Source organism: Pseudophryne corroboree, chromosome 10 (assembly GCF_028390025.1).
Source record: "Pseudophryne corroboree isolate aPseCor3 chromosome 10, aPseCor3.hap2, whole genome shotgun sequence".
NCBI lineage: Eukaryota > Metazoa > Chordata > Amphibia > Anura > Myobatrachidae > Pseudophryne > Pseudophryne corroboree.
In genome coordinates this window covers 268,348,881-268,373,025 of record NC_086453.1, presented here as the reverse complement: position 1 = coordinate 268,373,025, position 24,145 = coordinate 268,348,881, and the positions used below count along the sequence as shown (strand labels likewise).

The window sequence follows — 24,145 nt, the reverse complement described above, 5'->3', positions numbered from 1 at the left end:
AGGTGGTGTGTACATTAACTTTCCACAATCTGCCTACTATTTATTAAGCCTCATATTTGTAGACATGTGAATTCTTTTTTTTTTTTGGTTGTTGGATATATTCATTTGTATAAATAAAATAATGGCAAATCTCTTTCTAAATAATAGTACATCGGAAATTAGTCTTATTAATATGGCTGTGTTATGCTTCAGCCCAGTGACCGCCGATGTCCCTGTTCTCCGGGATATCACCTGACAGATGATGGAGTCAGTTGTGTACAGATTGTGCATGACATATGTAGAGATGGAGCCAATCGTAACAATGAAGGAAAGTGCTTGACCAAACAAGAATGGACTGACTATTGTTCCAACCAGGTAACCTGTGACAAGTAAACCACTGTGTAATGCATGATGAACCTATTCAGTGTGGCAGTAAAACTTTACATAACTATTACCTATATACAGTGGAGATAGTCCTTTAGGGGACTGAACCAATATTCATGAGAATTAAATGTAGCCATTCACAAAAGAAACAGTAACATTAATAAAGCATAAAGCACTTTGTGTAGGCCAGAAGTAAACCTGTATTTTTAGTGCATGGTGATTTGACCTGCCCACTCGCCTAACTCTACTCTGTCCTGTCCTCATATTGCAGTTTCTTTCTACCACACTACGGGCCTAATTCAAGGTTGATTGCAAAATAACATTTTCCTCTAATGAGCAAAGCCATGTGCACTGTAGGTGGGGTAGATATAACATGTGCAGAGAGAGTTAGATTTGGGTGGGGCGTGTTCAAACTGAAATCTGAAGTGCAGTGTAAAAATAAAGCAGCCAGTATTTACTCTGCACAGAAACAATATAACCCACCCAAATCTAATTCTCTCTGCACATGTAATATCTGTTCCACACCCCCACACTGCACATGGTTTTGCTAATTAGAGGATAATGTTATTTTGCAGTCAAACTTGAATTAGGCCATACATCCGCTGCAACCTCTTGTTACATATCATCTCTGCCAATCCAAACCTCCTCTTACACTCCAAACAGTCATGCCACCTGTAAAGGTCCTCCACCAGTTGAGAAATTGGTACTCCAGATCTGACTTCCTCCATTGCAAATTACTTAAACAGGGTTATTCAGGTTTGTTAGCAAACCAAAAAGGTTAGCAACTGGGCAAAACCATGCTGCACTGCAGATGGGCAGATGTAACATGTGCAGAGAGAGTAAGATTCATTGTGCTCTCAACAGTTATTAAATGTGTTTACTAGCAAAAAACTATTTCAATGACACCAATCTGTATCCTGACTTATAAGGAACCAGGGAAAGTATAGGGGAATGGGATGGGGAGTTTGACTGAACAGATCTACTTTTCTATCGTTGAGAATAACATACAGGTTGAGTATCCCTTATCCAAAATGCTTGGGACCAGAGGTATTTTGGATATCTGATTTTTCCGTATTTTGGAATAATTGCATACCATAATGAGATATCATGGTGATGGGACCCAAGTCTAAGCACAGAATGCATTTAGGTCTCATTTAGACCTTATACACACAGCCTGCAGGTCATTTTAGCCAATATTTTTAATAAATTGGTGTATTAAACAAAGTTTGTGTACATTGAGCCATCAGAAAACAAAGGTTTCACTATCTCACTCTCACTCAAAAAAGTCCGTATTTCGGAATATTTGGATATGGGATACTCAACCTGTACTAATTAAAGCAAATAGAGATATATGGGAGGGAGTTTGAACATTTCCATTTGTTCCAGTCCCTTTAGTTACAGTAGTTCCTGTCTAGGGCTTAAGTGCAATAATTTATTAAATTCATATGTGAGACTATTGGTATTAAAGTATATTTAAATATATCTTATGAACATGAGAATCTCGCTTATCCCCTGCAAGTTGGGGTGGTCCCAGGCCCGGCGCTACCCACTCAGCAAAGGTATGCAGAGCAGGTAGGCGCCAGGCCAGGAGAGGCGCTCTCCCTGCAAGCATCCCCGCTGCTGCGCCGGCCTGTCCCCCTTCTGCTGCTGCTGCCGGCTGCTTTGCCTGTCACACTATATGACAGGCTGCAGCGCCGGCAGCTTGGAGCCTCCTCTCCCCCTCACCTGTGACAGCAGGGTTGGTCGGGTTGGTCTGGGCCAAAAAGGGGGCATGGCTACATGGGAATGGGGGGCGGAGCTACACGGGACTAGGGCAGACGGCTGCTGCTGCTATGGCCAGCCAGACTGTTTGGTAAGTGAAGGGAAAGAGAGAGAGAGAGTGTGTGTGTGTGTGTGTGTGTGTGTGTGTGTGTGGGTGGGGGGGGGTTGTTTGTATAAGTGCCATTTCTATGGGCATTACATATAAGCATCACTACCACTATGGGCATTACATATAAGCGTCACTACCACTATGGGCATTACATATAAGCATCACTATCACTATGGGCATTACATATAAGCATCACTACCACTATGGGCATTACATATAAGCGGCACTACCACTATGGGCATTACATATAAGCATCACTACCACTATGGGCATTACATATAAGCGTCACTACCACTATGGGCATTACATATAAGCATCACTATCACTATGGGCATTACATATAAGCATCACTACCACTATGGGCATTACATATAAGCGGCACTACCACTATGGGCATTACATATAAGCATCACTACCACTATGGGCATTACATATAAGCGGCACTACCACTATGGACATTTCATATAAGGGGCGCTGCTACTATGGCTATTACATATACAGGGCACTACTACTATCTATGGGCATTATGTGTATAAGCGGCACTACTACTTGCTGTGTAATGTTAATACGATTGTGCTACTGTGGGGCGTTTATTGAAATGGGGGTACTTTGTGTGGCCATGCCCATTCCTTGCGAGACCACACCCGTTTTTCCAGCGCATGCTGTCCCTTTATAAAGTGTGGGAGGGCACACATTTATAGTTTGCAGGAGGGCGCCGAACACCCTAGGCTAGCACCGGCCCTGGGTGGTCCATCCCTTTAAAGGTGTAAAGCTTAGACATATTCCTGTAACAGTACATGTTCTCTTCTCTGTAGGTCTGTACCCTCCCTGAACATTACCAAGGTTACGACAAGTTTCTAGGAATTTGCATTTGCCAGACAGAGGAACTTGATAGCATCTGCAATGCTGACTGTAGGAGAAAGGAAAAGCACTCGCTACAGTTAATCTGTTTAGAAGATACTCCTCAGCTTATGGCTACGGATTCCTCTGGAGAAAAGGTACACTCTATAAGTGATGACTAAACAAAGGGCAATATGTAATGTATTCAGCATGTTTCCTTAATATAGTGTGGTCCCATCTTTGTAAAAATTTCTAAATTATTGTATTACTATTGAGAAATTAGATGCAAGATGATACATACTGCTTCATCAACACAGCGGTGCTATGGTCATAGATGTGTAAAATGCATTTACTGTAGACCGAGAAATAAACCAGTGTGTATAAAATTGTATTAATGATGGAAACTATTATTTGTAGACACAGCTAAGAACTGTAATAAGATCACTTTAGGCTACTACACACAGTGCAGCACAAATAATATACATTACAGTCTTGGGTTGCTTTTCAGGTACCTATAAGAAGAGAGGACAGAGAGGGGGTTATTGTTTTTGACAATCCGGTGGAGAAATTTACTTGTTCCTCCAAACCAAGCAGTGTTTATTCAGTATATGTAGTCAAGTCCTCAGGTAAGCATTTTCATCTGTTAATTAACCACCCATTAATGTAAATACGGCAAATACGTATGCTGGCACTGGCGGATCTAGGGGGAAGGGACACATGGGCCTATGCCGCCATCCCCCCCACCCTCCTCCTTCACCTGTCATTTCTAGGATTTTTATTTAAAATGAAGAGCAACAGACTGAACTAGCGGCAGAACCAAATGAAGGGGCCTGCAGCAGCATTGACAGTTATACCTCTCTTTCAGCTCTCCCTCTTTCTTTTTCTCTCCCCTCCCCTTCTCCCACCTCTATCTTCCCTCTTGCCCTTCCCCGTCTCTCTTCTCCCCTCTTTCCCTCTCTCTCTTCCCTTCTCTCTGTATCTTTCCTCTCTTTCTCTCCCCCCCTCTCTCTCTCTCTCTCTCTCTCTCTCTCTCTCTCTCCTCCCAGCTCTCATGTTCAAATCAGTTTTTTTTCTGCCTGTCTCCCCCATTAATACTTTCCCTTCATGTCCCAGTAATCCCTTTAAACAGAATTTACCCCCTTTACTCCCTCATACCTCAGATATCCCCTGCCTCTCCCTGACTCCCTCTCCTAGTCTCCCTGGGCTTGACACTCTCCATATTACCCTCTCCCTGTCACCTTCTGCCTTTCCCTAACAACCACTGCTTCTCCCTGTCACCCACTGTTTATCACCCTATCCCTGTTACCCTCTCCCCATCTCCCTTTCACCCACTCTCCATCAACCTCTGCCTCTCCCTTTTACCCACTCCCTATTAGCCACTTATCCGTCACCCTCTCCCTGTCACCCACTGCTTCTCCATTACCCCCTGCTTGTCACCCTTTATCTCTCCCTGTCATCCTCTATCTCTCCCCATCACCCACAGCCTACTACTTAAATTGTGTATAAGAGACATGCCCCTTTTCTGGGGTGTGTACCTGGCACAGTTGACCACCCCCTCTTCCCCCTATCATGGTCTCTTTAGTTCTGTCCCCCGAATTACATGAGTTACAAGAGAAGTTTCTGGTCTGGATGCAGTTCTGTGTAACTTATTTGGTCTACAGTATGTTCTATGGGCAAAATGCTAAAAAGCGTTACCTTATTGTGAGGGAGGAGTGGTACACATCATTTCAATTGCTGAGCTGACACAGTGTAATAGTATAATCTACAATATGTAAATGAACAGGCTGGGAATACAGTATTTGGGCATCTGAGTATATGGGTGGGACATCCCCCTATTCTGTTGAGTGGATTACTGTATATCATTAGTGTATCCCTATATTAGACATTGGGTAGCACTAACATCATAAGAAACACTGTCCTCCAGCAGGCACAGAAAAGATTTGTCTCCCATCAGAAAGTCCATGGATAGCCTTAATTTTGGTAGCCTAACCACAAATGTGTCTTTTCTACACAAAATACTGTAGGCAAGGCAGACAATATCTTAACTTTGGTATGTAGAGCAGATATTACATTTGACAGAGTCAAATTACATATATTCCTGGGATACCAGGAAGCCTCGTTACTGTTCCTCCTTTACGGCAGAGCATGGAATAATAGTTAAGATTTTACTTCAATGCATCTTCTTGGCTGTGCAAAAGTTTTTGGCTGGTGTGGAAATAATGCTACAAAATAATGCGTTCCAAAAATAGAAGTGGTAATAGTTTTTCTCTAGCATCCATAAGGGATATTAGGGGAATCTAGTACAATGGGGTATAGACGGGGTCCAAAGGAGCCAGTGCACTTTAAATTTCTTCAACTGGGTGTGCTGGCTCCTCCCCTCTATGCAGAGCCGGCCCTAACCAATATGATGGCCTAGGAAAGATCTTAGCTGGTGCCCCCTAGGACCGCCACTAGTCCCGCCTCTGACCCTGTACCCCTTTCCCAGCACCCTCACCCATAGCAGTCCTCATTTTGGTGCTCCTGCCCCCTATATTTTAAATAGGAACAGTGCGAACATTCGCAGCACAGCTCAAAAAGGGGCGTGTTCTTACTGGGAAGGGGCATGGCCACACAATAGTACCCCCAATTCAAATTACACCACAATGTAGTGCAACTTTATTCACATTTTATCATGCGATAGTGTCCCTAATTCATGTTACATCACACAGTTGTAGCACTTCACCTTATATACGTTACTCCTCACAGTAGTGCCACATTACATCACACTGAATTGCTGCTTATTCACATTACGCCACACCATATTGTTCTTTATTCACATTAGATCACACAGTAGTGCCTTTTCTATGTTATGCAACACATTAGAGCACCTTATACACATAATGACACACATTAGTAATGCCTTTATAGACATAATACCACAAAGTAATGCCCCTTACACATATGAAACACATTAATATCCTTATAAACATAGTGCACCTTACACATTATGCCAACCTTTATTAATGCCCTTATACACATAATGCCCCTTACACATATGCCGAACACTACTGCACAATCAACCCACCCGCACACAGCACTCACATGGCTACTAACACTGTGACCTCTGCCTCTTCTTGGATACAGATGTGTCCTCACACATCTTGCCTTAATACGCCATGCAGCAGGAGATGCCTGGCATGAGTCAGCTTGCAGCTCTGCTAACGTCGGGCGCCTTTTTTTATGAAAATGCATCTTATTTGCATTACTATGTGGCTAGGATACACAAGCAACTTCTGCTGATTAAAATTATATGCGGCATGCCTATATTCTGTGTGCGACTGTGGCTATATCTGCATAAGAAATGCTATGTTAAAGTGATTTCCAGGAATACAATGTAACATAGCAATTCGTATGCATATACAGCCGCAGTGACACACAGGAAATAGGCATGCTGCATATCATTTTAATCAGCAGAAGCTGCTTGTGCCCCTAGACATACCAAATACCCTAGACATTTTCCTAGTTTGCCTATGCCTAGGGCCGGCTCTGCCTCTATGCCCCCTCCCACAGGCAGTTTAGAAAAAGTGCCCTCAAGAGAGGATGCACATCTCTACAGCTCCAGAGAGTTTTCTTCAGTTTCTTTTAATCTTTTATTATTTTCGGTATGCTATCTGGGCAACAGCATACCTGCACCGTGGGAGTTAGGGGGGGGACGGGTGGTCACCGGCCTTACGAGGTGCAGAGCCGCTTCCCTGCTGCAGGACCACCGTCCTGAGGGGTTGTTGTTTAGCGGAGCACTGCATCTTGGCTGTCACAGCCGCATGACGCCGCACATCCCTAACGCTGCCTGATGGTGACATCGCTGGTGAGTACAAACCGGGGGACCCGCTAGGGGGGTCCCCCGGTTCAATGTGCGGCTGACCACGGGCGCAGCGTACGGGACCCTCCCAGGGGGGTCCTGCTAAGATCCCCCATGTAGAACTGGGACAAAAGGGGGCGGATCTACCTCAGAGGGGGACCTGAGACGTTTTGGCGCCTCCCTCTGCTTACTGCACCACAGACAGCACACACAGCACTTCCTGATCCTCAGACACGTTGGATAACTGGTACAGGATATAGCAAAGGGTGAGAGCCACTTGTGTACACTATCCTGATCCTATCTAGGACAATAATTGTTAGTGTTTACTGTATTATAGGGAGCTGACAGCCTCACTGGGACTGTGCAGCTCAGGGTGTGCTGGTGTCCTCTCTCTCTCTCTCTCTCTCTCTCTCTCTCTCTCTCTGTCTCCTCTCACATACAGTAGGGTAGGTTTGCATTATAATTGTCTGTATGTATGTGTATGTTATTGTGCTTACTGTGAATATGGGTAAACACAAGCTGTGCAGTGCATGTCACACTAGATTCTCTCCCTTATATAATGACTCTGTTTCCTGTGAACAATGCAGTCAATCTTTACAACTCAGGGAAGGGGCTGGGGGAGAGGGTCCAGAGTAGGGATGTGCACTTGAAATTTTTCGGGTTTTGTGTTTTGGTTTTGGGTTCGGTTCCGCGGCCGTGTTTTGGGTTCGAACGCGTTTTGGCAAAACCTCACCGAATTTTTTTTGTCGGATTCGGGTGTGTTTTAGATTCGGGTGTTTTTTTTCAAAAAACCCTAAAAAACAGCTTAAATCATAGAATTTGGGGGTCATTTTGATCCCAAAGTATTATTAACCTCAAAAACCATAATTTCCACTCATTTTCAGTCTATTCTGAACACCTCACACCTCACAATATTATTTTTAGTCCTAAAATTTGCACCGAGGTCGCTGGATGACTAAGCTAAGCGACCCAAGTGGCCGACACAAACACCTGGCCCATCTAGGAGTGGCACTGCAGTGTCACGCAGGATGGCCCTTCCAAAAAACACTCCCCAAACAGCACATGACGCAAAGAAAAAAAGAGGCGCAATGAGGTAGCTGTGTGACTAAGCTCAACGACCCAAGTGGCCGACACAAACACCTGGCCCATCTAGGAGTGGCACTGCAGTGTCACGCAGGATGGCCCTTCCAAAAAACACTCCCCAAACAGCACATGACGCAAAGAAAAAAAGAGGCGCAATGAGGTAGCTGTGTGACTAAGCTCAATGACCCAAGTGGCCGACACAAACACCTGGCCCATCTAGGAGTGGCACTGCAGTGTCACGCAGGATGGCCCTTCCAAAAAAAACTCCCCAAACAGCACATGACGCAAAGAAAAAAAGAGGCGCAATGAGGTAGCTGTGTGACTAAGCTCAGCGACCCAAGTGGCCGACACAAACACCTGGCCCATCTAGGAGTGGCACTGCAGTGTCACGCAGGATGGCCCTTCCAAAAAACACTCCCCAAACAGCACATGATGCAAAGAAAAAAAGAGGCGCAATGAGGTAGCTGTGTGACTAAGCTCAACGACCCAAGTGGCCGACACAAACACCTGGCCCATCTAGGAGTGGCACTGCAGTGTCACGCAGGATGGCCCTTCAAAAAACACTCCCCAAACAGCACATGACGCAAAGAAGAAAAAAAAGAGGCGCAATGAGGTAGCTGTGTGAGTAAGCTAAGCGACCCTAGTGGCCGACACAAACACCTGGCCCATCTAGGAGTGGCACTGCAGTGTCACGCAGGATGGCCCTTCAAAAAAATACTCCCCAAACAGCACATGACGCAAAGAAAAATTAAAGAAAAAAGAGGTGCAAGATGGAATTGTCCTTGGGCCCTCCCACCCACCCTTATGTTGTATAAACAGGACATGCACACTTTAACCAACCCATCATTTCAGTGACAGGGTCTGCCACACGACTGTGACTGAAATGACGGGTTGGTTTGGACCCCCACCAAAAAAAAAAGCAATTAATCTCTCCTTGCACAAACTGGCTCTACAGAGGCAAGATGTCCACCTCATCATCATCCTCCGATATATCACCGTGTACATCCCCCTCCTCACAGATTATCAATTCGTCCCCACTGGAATCCACCATCTCAGCTCCCTGTGTACTTTGTGGAGGCAATTGCTGCTGGTCAATGTCTCCACGGAGGAATTGATTATAATTCATTTTAATGAACATCATCTTCTCCACATTTTCTGGAAGTAACCTCGTACGCCGATTGCTGACAAGGTGAGCGGCGGCACTAAACACTCTTTCGGAGTACACACTTGTGGGAGGGCAACTTAGGTAGAATAAAGCCAGTTTGTGCAAGGGCCTCCAAATTGCCTCTTTTTCCTGCCAGTATAAGTACGGACTGTCTGACGTGCCTACTTGGATGCGGTCACTCATATAATCCTCCACCATTCTTTCAATGGGGAGAGAATCATATGCAGTGCCAGTAGACGACATGTCCGTAATCGTTGGCAGGTCCTTCAGTCCGGACCAGATGTCAGCATCAGCAGTCGCTCCAGACTGCCCTGCATCACCGCCAGCGGGTGGGCTCGGAATTCTGAGCCTTTTCCTCGCACCCCCAGTTGCGGGAGAATGTGAAGGAGGAGATGTTGACAGGTCGCGTTCCGCTTGACTTGACAATTTTCTCACCAGCAGGTCTTTGAACCCCAGCAGACTTGTGTCTGCCGGAAAGAGAGATCCAAGGTAGGTTTTAAATCTAGGATCGAGCACGGTGGCCAAAATGTAGTGCTCTGATTTCAACAGATTGACCACCCGTGAATCCTTGTTAAGCGAATTAAGGGCTCCATCCACAAGTCCCACATGCCTAGCGGAATCGCTGTGTGTTAGCTCCTCCTTCAATGTCTCCAGCTTCTTCTGCAAAAGCCTGATGAGGGGAATGACCTGACTCAGGCTGGCAGTGTCTGAACTGACTTCACGTGTGGCAAGTTCAAAAGGTTGCAGAACCTTGCACAACGTTGAAATCATTCTCCACTGCGCTTGAGACAGGTGCATTCCACCTCCTATATCGTGCTCAGTTGTATAGGCTTGAATGGCCTTTTGCTGCTCCTCCAACCTCTGAAGCATATAGAGGGTTGAATTCCACCTCGTTACCACTTCTTGCTTCAGATGATGGCAGGGCAGGTTCAGGCGTTTTTGGTGTTGCTCCAGTCTTCTGTACGTGGTGCCTGTACGCCGAAAGTGTCCCGCAATTCTTCTGGCCACCGACAGCATCTCTTGCACGCCCCTCTCGTTTTTTAAATAATTCTGCACCACCAAATTCAAGGTATGTGCAAAACATGGGACGTGCTGGAATTTGCCCAGATTTAATGCACACACAATATTGCTGGCGTTGTCCGATGCCACAAATCCACAGGAGAGTCCAATTGGGGTAAGCCATTCCGCGATGATCTTCCTCAGTTGCCGTAAGAGGTTTTCAGCTGTGTGCGTATTCTGGAAACCGGTGATACAAAGCGTAGCCTGCCTAGGAAAGAGTTGGCGTTTGCGAGATGCTGCTACTGGTGCCGCCGCTGCTGTTCTTGCGGCGGGAGTCCATACATCTACCCAGTGGGCTGTCACAGTCATATAGTCCAGACCCTGCCCTGCTCCACTTGTCCACATGTCCGAGGTTAAGTGGACATTGGGTACAACTGCATTTTTTAGGACACTGGTGAGTCTTTTTCTGAGGTCTGTGTACATTTTCGGTATCGCCTGCCTAGAGAAATGGAACCTAGATGGTATTTGGTACCGGGGACACAGTACCTCCAACAAGTCTCTAGTTGCCTCTGCAGTAATGATGGATACCGGAACCACGTTTCTCACCGCCCAGGATGCCAAGGCCTCAGTTATCCGCTTTGCAGCAGGATGACTGCTGTGATATTTCATCTTCCTCGCAAAGGACTGTTGGACAGTCAATTGCTTGGTGGAAGTAGTAAAAGTGGTCTTACGAGTACGACTTCCCCTCTGGGATGACCATCGACTCCCAGCAGCAACAACAGCAGCGCCAGCAGCAGTAGGCGTTACACGCAAGGATGCATCGGAGGAATCCCAGGCAGGAGAGGACTCGTCATAATTGCCAGTGACATGGCCTGCAGGACTATTGGCATTCCTGGGGAAGGAGGAAATTGACACTGAGGGAGTTGGTGGGGTGGTTTGCGTGAGCTTGGTTACAAGAGGAAGGGATTTACTGGTCAGTGGACTGCTTCCGCTTTCGCCCAAAGTTTTTGAACTTGTCACTGACTTATTATGAATGCGCTGCAGGTGACGTATAAGGGAGGATGTTCCGAGGTGGTTAACGTCCTTACCCCTACTTATTACAGCTTGACAAAGGCAACACACGGCTTGACAAATGTTGTCCGCATTTCTGTTGAAATACTTCCACACCGAAGAGCTGATTTTTTTGGTATTTTCACCAGGCATGTCAATGGCCATATTCCTCCCACGGACAACAGGTGTCTTCCCGGGTGCCTGACTTAAACAAACCACCTCACCATCAGAATCCTCCTTGTCAATTTCCTCCCCAGCGCCAGCAACACCCATATCCTCCTCATCCTGGTGTACTTCAACACTGACATCTTCAATCTGACTATCAGGAACTGGACTGCGGGTGCTCCTTCCAGCACTTGCAGGGGGCATGCAAATGGTGGAAGGCGCATGCTCTTCACGTCCAGTGTTGGGAAGGTCAGGCATCGCAACCGACACAATTGGACTCTCCTTGTGGATTTGGGATTTCGAAGAACGCACAGTTCTTTGCTGTGCTTTTGCCAGTTTGAGTCTTTTCATTTTTCTAGCGAGAGGCTGAGTGCTTCCATCCTCATGTGAAGCTGAACCACTAGCCATGAACATAGGCCAGGGCCTTAGCCGTTCCTTGCCACTCCGTGTGGTAAATGGCATATTGGCAAGTTTACGCTTCTCCTCCGACAATTTTATTTTAGATTTTTGAGTCCTTTTTTTACTGATATTTGGTGTTTTGGATTTTACATGCTCTGTACTATGACATTGGGCATCGGCCTTGGCAGATGACGTTGATGGAATTTCATCGTCTCGGCCATGACTAGTGGCAGCAGCTTCAGCACGAGGTGGAAGTGGATCTTGATCTTTCCCTATTTTTGGAACCTCAACATTTTTGTTCTCCATATTTTAATAGGCACAACTAAAAGGCACCTCAGGTAAACAATGGAGAGGGATGGATACTAGTATACTTATGGATGACGAGCGACTGCCGACACAGAGGTAGCTACAGCCGTGGACTACCGTACTGTGTCTGCTGCTAATATAGACTGGATGATAATGAGATAAAATTAAAATATATATATATATCACACTAGTACTGCAGCCGGACAGGTATATATTATGTAATGACGGACCTGCTGGACACTGTCTGTCAGCACTGCAGACTCCTAAAGTAAGCTACTAGTATCAAGAAGATAGAAAAAAAAAAACCACGGGTAGGTGGTATACAATTATGGATGGACGAGCGACTGCCGACACAGAGGTAGCTACAGCCGTGGACTACCGTACTGTGTCTGCTGCTAATATAGACTGGATGATAATGAGATAGAATTAAAATATATATATCACACTAGTACTGCAGCCGGACAGGTATATATTATGTAATGACGGACCTGCTGGACACTGTCTGTCAGCACTGCAGACTCCTAAAGTAAGCTACTAGTATCAAGAAGATAGAAAAAAAAAAAAACCACGGGTAGGTGGTATACAATTATGGATGGACGAGCGACTGCCGACACAGAGGTAGCTACGGCCGTGGACTACCGTACTGTGTCTGCTGCTAATATAGACTGGATGATAATGAGATAAAATTAAAATATATATATATATATCACACTAGTACTGCAGCCGGACAGGTATATATTATGTAATGACGGACCTGCTGGACACTGTCTGTCAGCACTGCAGACTCCTAAAGTAAGCTACTAGTATCAAGAAGATAGAAAAAAAAAAAACCACGGGTAGGTGGTATACAATTATGGATGGACGAGCGACTGCCGACACAGAGGTAGCTACAGCCGTGGACTACCGTACTGTGTCTGCTGCTAATATAGACTGGATGATAATGAGATAAAATTAAAATATATATATATATCACACTAGTACTGCAGCCGGACAGGTATATATTATGTAATGACGGACCTGCTGGACACTGTCTGTCAGCACTGCAGACTCCTAAAGTAAGCTACTAGTATCAAGAAGATAGAAAAAAAAAACCACGGGTAGGTGGTATACAATTATGGATGGACGAGCGACTGCCGACACAGAGGTAGCTACAGCCGTGGACTACCGTACTGTGTCTGCTGCTAATATAGACTGGATGATAATGAGATAAAATTAATATATATATATATATCACACTAGTACTGCAGCCGGACAGGTATATATTATGTAATGACGGACCTGCTGGACACTGTCTGTCAGCACTGCAGACTCCTAAAGTAAGCTACTAGTATCAAGAAGATAGAAAAAAAAAACCACGGGTAGGTGGTATACAATTATGGATGGACGAGCGACTGCCGACACAGAGGTAGCTACAGCCGTGGACTACCGTACTGTGTCTGCTGCTAATATAGACTGGATGATAATAAGATAAAATTAAAATATATATATATATCACACTAGTACTGCAGCCGGACAGGTATATATTATGTAATGACGGACCTGCTGGACACTGTCTGTCAGCACTGCAGACTCCTAAAGTAAGCTACTAGTATCAAGAAGATAGAAAGAAAAAAAAACCACGGGTAGGTGGTATACAATTATGGATGGACGAGCGACTGCCGACACAGAGGTAGCTACAGCCGTGGACTACCGTACTGTGTCTGCTGCTAATATAGACTGGATGATAATGAGATAAAATTAAAATATATATATATCACACTAGTACTGCAGCCGGACAGGTATATATTATGTAATGACGGACCTGCTGGACACTGTCTGCAGAATGCGTTTATAAAAACACCACACGACGAGTGTTTAACTTTTTCAGGCAGACAATCACAATATACTGGTGGTCAGCAGACAATCACAATATACTGGTGGTCAGTGGTCACTGGTCAGTCACACTGGCAGTGGCACTCTGGCAGCAAAAGTGTGCACTGTACTTAAAATATGTACTCCTGCTATAACTGCTCCCCAGTCTCCCCCACAATTAAGCTGTGTGAGCAGTGAGCACTCAGCACAGTCAGATAATGATATAAAGTATTACATATGATGCAGCACACTGGGCTGAGCACAGATATGGTATGTGACTGTGTCACACTGTGTATCGTTTTTTTTCAGGCAGAGAACGGATTAATTAAACTGGTGGTGGTCACTGGTCACACTATCAGCAAGTAGTACTCCGTCCTAAGCAGACAATCACAATATACTGGTGGTCAGTGTGGTCACTGGTCAGTCACACTGGCAGTGTGGCACTCTGGCAGCAAAAGTGTGCACTGTACTTAAAATATATTATTTATGTACTCCTGCTCTAACTGCTCCCCAGTCTCCCCCACAATTAAGCTGTGTGAGCAGTGAGCACTCAGCACAGTCAGATATACAGTATTACATATGATGATGCAGCACACTGAGGCTGAGCACAGATATGGTATGTGACTGTGTCACACTGTGTATCGTTTTTTTTCAGGCAGAGAACGGATTAATTAAACTGGTGGTCAATGGTCACTGGTCACACTATCAGCAAGTAGTAGTACTCCAGTCCTAATATGCTCCCCAAAATTAGTAAATAGTGTCTCTAACTCTCTACTCTCTTCTCTATAAACGGAGAGGACGCCAGCCACGTCCTCTCCCTATCAATCTCAATGCACGTGTGAAAATGGCGGCGACGCGCGGCTCCTTATATAGAATCCGAGTCTCGCGATAGAATACGAGCCTTGCGAGAATCCGACAGCGGGATGATGACGTTCGGGCGCGCTCGGGTTAACCGAGCAAGGCGGGAGGATCCGAGCCTGCTCGGCCCCGTGTAAAAAAAGCTGAAGTTCGGCGGGTTCGGATTCCGAGAAACCGAACCCGCTCATCACTAGTCCAGAGCCCCACTGGTTAGGGTCTCTTAAAACTATGATGTCAGATATGTCATCCCAGCTCGCTGCTAATGTGCAGAAAACTCAGCTACTACAACAAGCAGTTGCAGATTTAGCTGCTAGGGCAGATGCACAGCTTCCCCTCTCTCATGCAGGTCCTCAGAAGCGATGGTTACCTGCTATTCTATCAGATTCAGATGATGATATACAGTATGATGGGGATGACCTGGATCCCGATGCTGCTCAGGGGAATGAACCCCTCATTTTGGCTATAAGGGATGTGTTAAAGCTTCCTCCAGAGGACGATGCGTCACAGTAGTCACTTTTCTTTGTACAAAACAAGTCTAATGTCACTTTCCCTGATTCTACAGAGTTAGATGACTTATTCAAACAGGCCTGGAAAAATCCAGACCAAAAATTCCAAGTGTCCAAAAAGTTTTTGCGCACTTTCCCATTTGCTCCTGAAGGTGGAAAATTTTGGGAGGAACCCCCTGGGGTGGATGTCTGTCTCTCGCCTGTCTAAAAAGGCAGTGCTGCCCACCCCGGGCTCATCTACCATGAAGGATCCTGGGGATAGGAAGATAGAGACTACCCTAAAATCTATATACACAGCAGCCGGTATATCACAAAGACTGGTCATTGCGGGTTGCTGGATGACCCATGCTATTCATTCTTGGGCCACTCAGATTCAGGGGGTCTCGGGGTATATGCCCTTAGTTACTATGGTAACCCTCCTGAAGCACATTCAGGACACTACCCGTGTCCTCTGTGATTCGCTCAAGGAGATGGGGAACATTAATGCACGTACTTCTTCCATGGCAGTGTCGGCGCGCAGGGCCTTGTGGTTGCGTCAGTGGATTGGGGACGCAGAATCCAAACGTAGTGTGAAATCCCTCCCCTTTTCTGGGGAATGGCTTTTTTGGGGTCGAATTGGATACCTGGATTTCCAAAGTAATGGCTGGGAAATCCACGTTTCTCCCCTCTGGTGCCCCGCCAGCGAGACGCTCCTATCCGGGGCCATCTGTCCAGTTCTTTCGGGCTCACAGATTTCGATCTAAGGCCAGAGGTCTCTCCAATGCGGCTAGAGGCACCAGAGGTAAGTCCAGAAAACCTGCAATCACCAGTTCTCAGGAAAAGTCCACCGATTCTGCTTCCACTAAGGCCTCAGCATGACGGTACCCACCCACCCCGAGGGGATCTCGAGGTGGGAGCTCGACTACGTCACTTCAGCCACATCTGGGAGACTTCCTGCAAGGATGCCTGGGTCAGAGATCTCATTTCTCAGGGCTACAGGCTGGAGTTCGACAGTACTCCCTCTCAACGATTTTTCAAATCAAGCTTGCCAGCTTTAAAGGATATGCAGGTTACGTTACAACAGGCAATCCAAAAATTGGTTCAGTCCCACGTCATTGTTCCAGTACCATTACCGCAACGCGGCATGAGGTTGTACTCAAACCTGTGTGTGGTGCTGAAACCGGACGGTTCGGTAAGACCCATTTTGAATCTCAAATCCTTGAATCCTTACTTGAAGGTGTTCAAGTTCAAAATGGAATCAGCAGTGATTGCGGGCCTGGAAGAACAGGAATTTATGGTCTCCTTGGACATCAAGGACGCCTATCTCCATATTCCGATTTGGCCGCCTCATCAGACGTACCTAAGGTTTGCCCTACTGGACAATCACTTCCAATTCCAGGCGTTACCCTTCAGACTGTCCACAACCCCGAGGGTATTCACGAAGGTGATGGCAGAGATGATGTTCCAACTCCGGGTCCAGGGGGTCAATGTGGTCCCTTATCTGGACGATCTTCTAATAAAAGCACGATCCAGGGAGCTTTTGTTACTCCATATTGACAGCACCATCCATCTTCTATCAGACCATGGGTGGATCCTCAACTTGCAGAAGTCCCACCTGGAGCCAACTCAGAGGCTACTGTTCCTGGGGATGTTGCTGGATACTGAGGCCTAGAAGGTGTTTCTACCAGAAGACAAGGCAAAAACACTTCAGGAGATGGTCCGCATGGTGCTCCGGCCTCCTCGAGTGTCCATCCATCTCTGCATAAGATTGCTAGGAAAAATTGTTGCCTCATATGAGACGATCCAGTATGGGAGGTTCCATGCCAGAACATTTCAATTGGATCTCCTGAGCAAGTGGTCCAGGTAGCATCTCCAGATGTACCGGATGATTAAGCTGTCACCTCAGGCCAGGATTTCTCTCCTGTGGTGGTTACAGTCCTCCAATCTCCTAGAAGGCTGGAGTTTCGGGATTAGGGATTGGACCCTCCTCACGACGGATGCAAGTCTACGGGAATGGGGAGCTTTCACTCAAGGGGCGCAGTACCAGGGCAGGTGGTCAGTCCACGAAGCCCTCCTTCCAATCAACGTTCTGGAACTTCGGGCGATCTACAATGCTCTTCTTCAGGCCTCTCCTCTGATCACGTGATCCAAGTTCAGTCGGACAACGCCACAGCGTTGGCGTACATCAGTCGGCAAGGAGGGACCAAAAGCAGAGCCTGCATGCGAGAGGTGTCAAAGATACTCCTCTGGGTGGAAAGAAATGCAAGAGCAATGTCGGCAATCTTCAATCCGGGTGTGGGCAACTGGGAAGCGGATATCCTGAGTCGTCAAGGAGTCCAGGCAATTATGATTGCCCCGGATTGGCCTCAGAGGGCGTGGTACGCAGATCTTCTGGACATGTCCGTCGAAGACCCTTGGCCTCTACCACTTCGAAGAGATCTTCATCTACCTGGACTTACGGCGACTTCGTTTGATGGCATGGAGGTTGAGCGGATCATCCTAGCTCACAAGGGCCTTTCCAAGAATTTTATTGCTACCATGGTTCAGGCCAGAAAACCTGTGATGTCAAAACACTATCATCATATCTGGAGGAGATATGTCTCTTTGTGTGAGGAATGCACACATACGCCTGCGGAGTTCCACTTGGGACGTTTCCTACGTTTCCTGCAGTCTGGTGTGGATAAGGGCTTAAGTCTGGGTTCCATTAAGGTCCAGATTTCAGCCCTCTCCATTTTCTTCCAGAAGAAATTGGCAGTGTTGCCAGAAGTTCAGACCTTCTTGCAAAGGGTACTCCACATACAACCTCCTTTTGTGCCGCCTACGGCACCCTGGGATTTGGATGTAGTGATGGCATTTATACAGTCCTCCTGGTTTGAACCTCTGATGACGGTAGAAGATAAGTACCTCACGTGGAAGACCGTGATGTTACTGGCCCTGGCTTCTGCTCTACGTGTTTCAGAATTGAGGGCCTTATCATGTAAAAGTCCGTACCTGGTCTTTTACGAGGACAGAGCGGAGCTCCGGACTAGACAACAGTTCCTGCCAAAGGCTGTCTCCGTGTTTCATCTGAATCAACCTATTCTGGTTCCATCCAGTTCTGATGCTTCTCCTCCTCTGGAGGCATTGGATGCTGTGCGTGCCTTGAAGATCTATGTCAAGCGCACAGCTCAGGTCAGAAATACAGATTCCTTGCTTGTGCTCTATGATGCACAGAAAAAGGGTTGTCCTGCTTCCAAGCAGTCCATTGCTCGTTGGATTAGGCTTACTATCCAACAGGCCTATGTATCGGCAGCCTTACCTGTTCCTAAATTTCTGAAGGCCCACTCTACAAGATCAGTGGGCTCTTCCTGGGCGGCTGCCCATGGAGTCACGGCCTTGCAACTATGCCGAGCTGGTACCTGGCTGGGGAAGAACACCTTTGTGAAGTTCCATAAATTTGATACCAAGGCCAAAGAGGATACCCAATTTGGGCAGGCAGTGCTGCAGCAGTCTCCGCACGTTCCCGCCCATTCTGGAAGCATTGGGATATCCCCAGCATACTAGATTCCCCCAATATCCCTTATGGATGCTAGAGAAAATAGGATTTTAATACCTACTTTTAATTTCTTTTCTCGTAGTCCATAAGGGACAATGGGCACCTGCCTCAGTGTGTGGACTTTTCTGGCAGGTTCTTGTTCTATAGTTACCTGTTCAGCTTTTGCTGTTGTTGTTGTTACCAGCCATTGCTGGTTGTTGTATGTTAGTGGTGTGTTAGTGTGTAAATCTCACCACCTTTTCTGTTGTCATGTTCCTTCTCTCATATATGGACCAAGAACCACACAAAGATAGATAAGTATAAGCCAGATTAAGTATTGTATAAGTGAGATTGTTTGTCTTCTACTTTTTCTTTTTGCTTCTTTTTCTTTGAGAGTAACAGGGAGTTAGACCTTACAAACAATATGGGAGGGGCTGTGATTGGGGACCTCACTCAGTGCATGTCGTGCAAGATGTATGCACACCTGGAGCTACCGGCCCAGTGTGATTACATCTGCACGAGGTGTGTGCGAACGGTTGCCCTGGAAGCCCAGGTAACTGATCTAGAGCAAACTGTTACGCAACTGAGGGAGATTCACAATGTCGAGCGAAGTTTAGACAGAACGGTGGAGGAGTTGCGGGAGGGGTCACTGGTAGAAGAGGATGATGATCAGGTAGCCAGCTGGGTCACAGTTAGAAGGAAGAAAAAGAGGGGGAGGCTCGACATCTCCGAACTATCAAACCCGAACAAATTTGCCCTACTGGACGAGGAATCGGAGGATGATAGTGAAGAAATGACGGTGCCGGAGGAGACTGCTCCCTCTAGAATCCAGAGGAGCGGTCCCTCTGGCGCAGTTGGGATAAAAGATAGTGAGGTACCTAGTCAGATGGTGGTGGTAGGGGATTCTATCATCAGGAAAGCAGATAGGGCAATCTGCTACCGGGACCGTGATCGCCGTACAGTCTGTTGTCTCCCGGGTGCTCGGGTACGGCACATCGCGGACCGGGTAGATAGATTGTTGGGAGGGGCTGGGAAAGACCCGGCGGTCTTGGTGCACGTTGGCACCAATGACAAAGTTAACGGAAGGTGGGATGTCCTTAAGAAAGACTATAGGGACTTAGGAAAGAAACTTAAGGCAAGGACATCTAAGGTAATATTCTCCGAAATATTACCCGTGCCACACGCTAGTCCAGGGAGGCAGAGGGAGATTAGGGAGGTAAATGTGTGGCTTAGGGATTGGTGCAGGAAAGTGGGGTTTGTGTTCCTGGAACACTGGGCGGACTTCTCAGTCAGGCGCCATCTCTTTTGTCGTGACGGATTGCACCTGACTGAGGAGGGGGCAGCGGTGCTGGGGGGAAGGATGGTTAGAAGGTTGGAGGAGATTTTAAACTAGGAGCCTGGGGGGAGGGTTTAGCTAGAAACTACGGGTCATGCAGGGAGAATAGTGGGGATGGCGGTAGTAAACGAAATGGCGGAGAAGTTGGGGGGAGGGTAAGAGCAGGCGGTAAGGTTACTAACATGGGTACTAAAAGAGATTTTACCAAAGCACTAACCAATGACGATTACAGGTCATCATTGCTACATAAGGTGAAAGATGTCCCTAACGCAAGGGGAAATACTTATCTTGTTGTATGTATGTAAACGCTAGAAGCATTACTGGTAAAAAGGGCGAACTAGAAATACTTGCAGCAAGCAAACAGTATTACACTATAGGCATTACTGAAACTTGGTGGGACGAATCTCATGATTGGACAGTCAATCTAGAGGGATATACACTGTTTAGTAGAGACAGACTAAATAAAAAGGGTGGAGGGGTGTGTCTTTACATAAAGCCGTTTTTAAAACCTGATATACGGGAAGATATTCAGGAGAGGACTGTAGACACTGTCGAAACATTATGGGTAGAAATTGCATGCGGGGAAAAAGGAATAAAAAAGTTAGTATTGGGTGTATGCTATAGGCCACCTATTATCAATGTATCTGATGAGGAATTGTTACTAAAGCAAATTGAAAGAGCAGCAGGAGTAGGAGACATAGTAGTGATGGGAGATTTTAACTATCCAGAGATAAACTGGAAAAATGATTCATGTGATACTGCTAGGGGCAATATGTTTTTAAACACACTTAATGATAACTACTTAGTTCAACTAATTGAGGAACCAACTAGGTACAATGCAATCTTTTAGACCTGGTATTAACAAACAATGGGGATTTGGTATCAGGTATTATAGTAGGGGAACCCATAGGAAACAGCGACCACAATATGGTCACATTCAATATCAGTTTTCATAAACAGCCCTATACTGCCTCAACTAGGACTCTAAACTTTAGCAAAGCGAATTTTGAAAGATGATGGTATTTTTCAGGGATATTGAATGGGAAGGTTTGTTTTTAGGAAAAAATACTACGGAGAAATGGGAGGTACTAAAATTCCTGCTAGCTAAAAATACACTCAAATTTATTCCTACAAGCAGCAAAAAAAGGAATAAAAATCATAAACCGATGTGGCTTAACAAAAAGATAAAGGAACTTATGGGCAAGAAAAGGCGAGCATTTAAAAAATACAAATCTGACGGGGAAGCAGAGTCATTTCAGCACTATAAGGAATGTAACAAAATTTGCAAAAAGGAAATAAGAGCGGCTAAAGTAGAAACTGAAAAACTAGTAGCAAAGGAAAGCAAAGCGAATCCCAAAAAATTATTTAAATACATTAACAGCAAGAGATTAAAGAAGGAGAGTATAGGCCCTTTAAAAGACAAGTTGGGAGTCTTAAGCAAAAATGATAATGACATAGCGGACACACTAAATGAGTTTTTTTCAACAGTATTTACTAGAGAGGACCCAATTCAGGGACTAACACAATCTCAATAATGAGAATATCCCACTGATAGGTACTTTTTTAAGCGAGGAAGTAGTCTGTGACCGATTAAAACATTTAAAGATTAATAAGTCACCAGGGCCCGATGGTATTCACCCAAGGGTTCTAATGGAGCTTCACTCTGAACTTGCAAAACCGCTATTTTTGATCTTTAAGGATTCAGTAATATCAGGTATGGTTCCCAAAGACTGGCGTATAGTGGAAGTAGTGCCTATATTCAAAAAGGGAAGTAAAGCTGAACCAGGTAATTATAGACCAGTTAGTCTTACATCTATAGTGGGGAAAGTATTGGAAGGTATTCTAAGAGATAGTATTCAGAAGTTCCTTGAAGTCAATAAGGTCATTAAAAGGAATCAACATGGGTTTATGAAGGACAGATCCTGTCAAACCAACTTACTTGGCTTTTATGAAACAGTAAGCGCAAACCTAGATCAGGGTAAAGAGGTGGATGTAACCTTTTTAGATTTTGCCAAAGCATTCGACACTGTACCACACATGAGACTTATCTACAAGCTACAAGAATCAGGGCTAGGAAGCACAATATGCACTTGGGTCAAAAACTGGTTAGATAATAGGGAGCAGCGCGTTGTGGTTAATGGATCTTTTTCAACTTGGACTGAAGTGCTAAGTGGTGTGCCGCAAGGCTCAGTATAAGGACCGCTATTGTTCAATATTTTCATTAACCACCTAACAGAAGGTCTAGAGAGCATGGTGTCAATTTTTGCAGATGATACCAAATTGTGTAAAGTTATAAATGCGGAGGGGGATGCTGAGTCGCTTCAGAACGACTTAGTTAAACTAGAAGCTTGGGCAGTGAAATGGAGAATGCGCTTCAATACAGACAAGTGTAAGGTAATGCACTGTGGTAACAAAAACAACAATAACACCTACCTACTAAATGGGGTAAAATTAGGGGATTCTGTACTGGAAAAGGACTTAGGTGTCCTCATAGATATCAAACTAAGCAGTAGTACCCAAAGTAGGACTGCAGCAAAGAAGGCTAATAAGATATTAGCATGCATAAAACGGGGAATTGATGCTAGGGACGAGAGTATTATACTCCCATTATATAAATCACTTGTGAGGCCATACCTTGAATACTGTGTACAATTCTGGGCACCTTACTACAAAAAGGATATCCTGTAGCTAGAAAAGGTTCAAAGGCAGGCGACCAAACTAATTAAGGGTAAGGAGACGCTGGAATATGAGGAAAGGCTTGCAAGACTAGGCATGTTTACACTGGAAAAGAGGAGATTAAGAGGGGACATGATCAACATTTACAAATATATAAGGGGACAATATACAGATCTTGCGCAGGACCTGTTTTTGGTTAGATCAACACAGAGAACTCGTGGACACTCGCTCAGGTTAGAGGAGAGGAGATTCCGCACAATACGGCGTAAAGGCTTTTTTACGGTAAGGACGATACGTGTTTGGAATTCCCTTCCTGAGGGAGTTGTAATGGCCGACTCAGTCAACACCTTTAAGAATGGGTTAGATAAATTCCTAATGGATAAGGATATCCAGGGTTACGGGGCATAGTCACGCACTATGGTTATTATAAAAAAGAGGGGTAAAACGTAACGGCAGTCATCAACTTCAGTCAAAATTTTATACAAAATAATCGTGCATAGGAGACCACAAATAGGTTGAACTCGATGGACAATTGTCTTTTTTCAACCTTAGATACTATGTTACTATGTATATGTCCTTTCTCCTTCAGGCATGTTTTTACCTATAACTGCCTGTGGGAGGGGGCATAGAGGGGAGAAGCAAGCATACCCAGTTGGAGATATTTAAGGTGCACTGGCTCCTTTAGACCCCGTCTATATCCCATCGTACTAGATTCCCCCAATATCCCTTATGGACTACGAGAAAAGGATTTTACTGGTAGGTATTAAAATCTTATTATTTTTATGAATTAACAAAATGCAAAATGAATGAACAGAAGAGAAATCTAAATCAAATCAATATTTGGTGGGACCACTTTTTGCCTTCAAAACCTCATCAATCCTTCTAGGTACACTTGCACACAGGTTTTGAAGGAACTCGGCAGGGAGGTTGATCCAAACATCTTGGAGAACTAACCACAGATCTTCTGTGGATGTAGGCTTGCTCAAATCCTTCAGTCTCTTCATGCAATCTCAGACTCGATAATGTTGAGATCAGGGCTCTGTGCGGGCCATATCATCACTTCCAGGACTCCTTGTTCTTCTTTACGCTGAAGATTGTTCTTAATGACATTGGCTGTATGTTTGGGGTCACTGTCCTTCCTGTTGCAGGATAAATTTGGAGCTAAACATACGCCACCCTGATGGTATTACATGATGGTTAAGTATATACATATATATATATATATATATATATATATATTATGCAACATTTTTAATTTAAGTATGAACACAGCCAAATGCTTTTAGGACTGTGCACTCATTAATGAATAGGTAGGAAACTTTAGAGAGAAAGTATAACGATGATTCT

At 45.4% G+C, this 24,145-nt stretch overlaps 1 protein-coding gene across 1 annotated transcript in view; it reads left to right on the top strand.

Moving 5' to 3' along the window:
* Positions 1–24,145, top strand: part of LOC134965294 (uncharacterized) — a 282,440-nt gene that overhangs the window by 5,758 nt on the left and 252,537 nt on the right. Inside the window, exons 3-5 of the mRNA XM_063941773.1 lie at positions 193–354; positions 3,049–3,231; positions 3,582–3,699. Of these exons, the coding sequence (XP_063797843.1) occupies positions 193–354; positions 3,049–3,231; positions 3,582–3,699 (463 nt within the window). The remainder of the gene's footprint in view (positions 1–192; positions 355–3,048; positions 3,232–3,581; positions 3,700–24,145) is intronic.